This window comes from Nanorana parkeri, unplaced genomic scaffold, assembly GCF_000935625.1.
Source record: "Nanorana parkeri isolate BGI_ZX_2015 unplaced genomic scaffold, ASM93562v1 scaffold3093, whole genome shotgun sequence".
NCBI classification, from domain to species: Eukaryota; Metazoa; Chordata; class Amphibia; order Anura; family Dicroglossidae; genus Nanorana; species Nanorana parkeri.
The window spans coordinates 19,089-23,458 of record NW_017309361.1 but is presented as its reverse complement, the minus strand read 5'-3'; the positions used below and the strand labels follow the sequence as shown (position 1 = coordinate 23,458).

The 4,370-nt window shown below is 47.0% G+C and overlaps 1 protein-coding gene across 1 annotated transcript in view; it reads left to right on the top strand.

Moving 5' to 3' along the window:
- LOC108802761 (5,6-dihydroxyindole-2-carboxylic acid oxidase-like) overlaps positions 1-4,370 on the top strand; it is an 8,764-nt gene that overhangs the window by 3,493 nt on the left and 901 nt on the right. Inside the window, exons 3-6 of the mRNA XM_018574616.1 lie at positions 514-718; positions 823-990; positions 1,650-1,829; positions 2,369-2,515. Coding sequence (XP_018430118.1) covers positions 514-718; positions 823-990; positions 1,650-1,829; positions 2,369-2,515 — 700 coding nt within the window. The remainder of the gene's footprint in view (positions 1-513; positions 719-822; positions 991-1,649; positions 1,830-2,368; positions 2,516-4,370) is intronic.

The following is a 4,370-nucleotide window of genomic DNA, read 5'->3' as shown; positions in this document are numbered from 1 at the left end:
TGGGCATAGGCTGGTGTGTGGGAAGTGTTTCCCAGAGGCCTTCAGGTGCCTTGCTGGTGCCTCTCCTGCTGAGGCTTTGTGCCCATCTGTCACTCCAATTACCATTCACTGTACCACAAGTCGATCTACACTGAGATGGTTAAAAGGTCTGGTGAGTCTGTCTGTTAGATCCTGGATGTCTAGGATCCCTATACCCTCTCTCCCCAGTGTGAAGTTATTATGTTATGCAGCATTGCATTACTGGAGTGGACATCAGCTTTGTGGGCACTAGAAGAGGGCAGTTAAATGCTAGTGGGGGCAGCTGAAGATCCAGCGGCTCCTTCAGGGGTAAGCACTACAAGTGCTTGCTGCATGTATCTCATTTGGCTTATTTTTCATTTCGGTGGCGGTCTCTCTAATGGGGATGAGTGACATTGGCTACAATTGGTGGCTTTAAGGGCATTATTGGCAAAGAGTAGGATTTTTCAATCGTGGTGGCGCTAATGCTCGCTCTTTTGTGCTTTCATGTTTCAGAACCTTCTGAAAGATCCAACGTTTGCTCTGCCTTACTGGAATTTTGCCATTGGTGGGAACAAGTGTGATATTTGCACTGACGATCTGATGGGTTCCAGGAGCAATTTTGGACAGAACCTGCTGAGCCCCAATTCAATCTTCTCTCAGTGGAGAATTGTCTGTGAACATGTGGAGGATTATGAGAGCCTAGGAACGATCTGCAACAGTGAGTAAATGTTCATGGTTGGCTCTGATGGGAAGGTGAACGTGCCTAATGCAGCATAGTCCTGAAGTAAGGGAATCTTAATCCTTAAATCTTATAATCTACAGGTACATCTGGAGGCCCGATCAGGAGAAATCCTGCAGGGAATGTGGCACGGCCCATGGTGCAAAGACTTCCCGAAATGGAAGAGGTTTTGCTCTGTCTGGAAGTGAACTTGTTTGACACGGCACCGTTCTTCTCAAATTCTTCTGAAAGCTTCAGAAATGCAATAGAAGGTACGGTACACCCCCCAGGTGGCTCTAACACTGCCGGTGAAGTCACTGTTGTCCATATGTACAAACATTCTTTGAGGTATTGGTATTGCGCCAACAGTTTGCGCAGTGCTTTACAATATAAGGAAGACATTACAATTCAGGACAAGATGGTAAGGAGGGCCCCGCCCCTGAGGGCTTACAATCTGAAAGGGAGGGGGAAGTGCTACATGAGGAGGTAGCTGTGTTGGGATGAATGGTTGAGCGGTTAGGTTGAGGTGGGATAGGCTTCCCTGAAGAGATGAGTCTTAAGGGAATGCCTAAAGGCAGAGAGGGAGATGTATGGACAGGTTGGGGTAAAGAGTTCCATAGGCTGGGAGATACTCTAGTGAAGTCCTGGAGAGAGCATGGGAGGAGTTGATCAGGGAGCTGGAAAGCAGAAGGTCTTTGGAAGAGTGGAGGGGATGGTTAGGGTGATAATTTTGATGTATAGCCGGGGGCAGAGTTCTGCATGGCTTTGCAAGTCTATGTTCATATTTTGAATTGTATCCTTTGGGCTTTATGGAAACTGAAAGGAATGGTTATAGAGCAAGGGAATGTCCAATGTGGTTCATAGACCTTTACTATAGGGCATCTGAGGGAGGTAATAATCATGTATTAATGTTGAGCTCTTTATTCCCCAGGATACAGCGAGCCATCTGGACAGTACAACCCAACCGTGCGAAGCCTCCATAACCTTGCTCACTTGTTCCTGAACGGTACAGGAGGACAGACCCACTTATCTCCAAACGACCCAATCTTCGTGTTGCTGCACACGTTCACAGATGCTGTGTTTGATGAATGGCTGAGAAGACACAATGCAGGTACGATCTGTAGGGGTAAAGGGTATAATATTGAGCAATGGCTCCTCCATACTTGTAGTAGCGGAGCTGCAGACTTTCTGGAGATGCTTCTGCAGGTTACTAAGTCTAAAACTTTGCCCAAGTTCTACAATAACTGAATTGTGTGAGGAAATCGGGTTCCTTCACTGCTTTCTGTTCTGTTGGCCTTGTTGTATACAAGAGCAGAGGTAGGCAAAGGTCAGCCTTCCAGCTGTGGTTGCACCAATTTCCATTAGAGATTCCAAGACTTGCAGCCACAGGCATGATTTTCAGAAGCGGATGTATGATGGGATTTGTATTTTCACCACAGCTGAGGAGCCCGGAGTTTTCTTACACTATCCTAGAGGTTGTATGTATGATCTGTGCACATGGACTGCTACTGCTAATGTCCAGTCATCGTTATGGAACTTTTGTGGTCTTGTAAATGTATAAAAGCACATGGATGACCTGCAATGTATACTCTTCACTTTGTACCAAGTCGGTAGCTCTAACTATAGGACCTCCTTTTTGGTTTTCTCCAGATTCTACTCAGTATCCGCTGGAAAATGCTCCTATTGGCCACAATAGACAACACAATATGGTTCCTTTCTGGCCCCCAGTGCCCAACAGGGAAATGTTTGTAACGGCGCCTGAGAACCTGGGTTACATGTATGAAATTCAGTGGCCTAGTAAGTATATGTGTGCTTGTCTGTACTATGGGAAAACAAGCAACTACATGGAAGATGTTGGCCAACAGGGAGATGGGCTCTTGGTGGTCACAGAACTGGGGCTTACAAGCGGTATAATTATATCCAGGTTAAGAGGCTCCATAGAGAAGATCTGTATCTCTTTCCAACCATAGGGAATCATTGTTTTGTAGTCAGAAGATCCAAGATGGCTCACTGGATTCATTGTGGTAACACAGTAGGTTTAAATGAGCAGCATTGGAAGGGTAAAATGTATTCTTTCCAATATTGGAGCTGATGTAGCTCACTGTAGTCACGTGTTGGCTTTATAGATCTTATCACTCGGGTCCCAGTCTCCTCCAGAGCAGTGACACAGGGATTTAACCCCCCCCCCCCCCCGCTCTGTTCCTCCAGCACTTTTTTGGGGGGGACAAACAGGAGGGAGCAGGCGTCTCTGATGTCAATCAGGCAGACAGGTGGATCCAAGTGGACCAACAACATTGTTGGGATCCTTCTCGACTCTGCGCTGTCAGCAAATCAGCCAATACGTCATTCCTGATGTGAAAGTATCTGAATCGGTTTGTACCCTTTACTGTGTCCAACCAGGAAAAAAAAAACGTGCTGGTACCTACAGGCAAGGCCATCCCTTTAATGAGCCATGCTGAGGCTATTGCCTCAGGTGGCCTGGCTTTGGGTCATTTGGTCAGGCAAAGTGGCATGGCCGCTCTGCTACAAAAATGTTTGCAGTGTGCCTGCCACCCACTGTCTGCCACTTTCTGCCCAGAGTGTCCCATGTTTGTGTAAAGGCCAACAAATCCCCCTGACCAGCTATTTGTAACCTTAGCTGCTCTGGCTAGCATCCCACCTAGCTGGGCAGGACGTCCTCACCAGTGTCTTAGCCTATACCCACCTGTATTTCCTTGAATCTTTGTCTTTTTAGATATGTACACCATTCCTGTGTGAAAGTTGGAGCTTCCTATAATAAAGACTGGCCACTGCTGCTCTCACTCCTTGTGCAGGGTGACTGGTCTTGTCTCCGCCCCCTCCAGTCGTCTTCTGCAGGCAGCCTGTAGTGGGGCCTGTTGGCTACAGTAGCTATGTAGCGGCCGTGTATAGCAGTGATATCTGGGTTTGGAAAGGCATTTGATGCCCATGAAGTGGTTTTGTTATAAAATGTTTAAAAAAGTTTTTGGTCACTACAAAAGGGGAAACATTTGATTCCTCCAATACAATCCAGACCCCTATCTAGGCACGCACCCAGGAAAGTAAGGGCAGTGGCTGTACACCCCCTTCCTGTACCATACCTGGAGACAGCCTTTTAACAATGTGAGTTACTTGCAAGGGGCGGGGAGTAGTTAAGCTGCTTCCCTCCTTTCAAACCACCCTTGTCCAATGATGAGGGACAACACTCTCTTCCCTACGTCGGTCTCCAGAAAGATGGGAGGGGACTTAGAGGAATGTTGTCATTCCCTTTTCATAAGGGGGGGGGCTCCAGATATCTACCCCCTTGGGCTACCAAGTTACCCCTGTACTCATTCCCCTATCATGCATGCCCCAAAACAAAATGCTAAATGTTTGTCCTTTTAAAAAGTAAAGCATATACCCTCCAGGAAAACTACCATGGATGGCATCCAGCAATGTAAATCCTTGTCAATCACCTGACTCCAAACAAGGTTTTCCCACCACACTGTCAAATGGTAGATCCTCAGTGCAGCTGTAATGTAAACACTTCACCAGGGGTCCTGGGTGACCTCATTGATCACAGATGGTCATTGTGACGGATTCCCTTATACCCTGAATGGATATCTCCATCTTAAGGCTGTTCCCTGGGTGCTGGAGCCAGAAGCAAGTGAATATA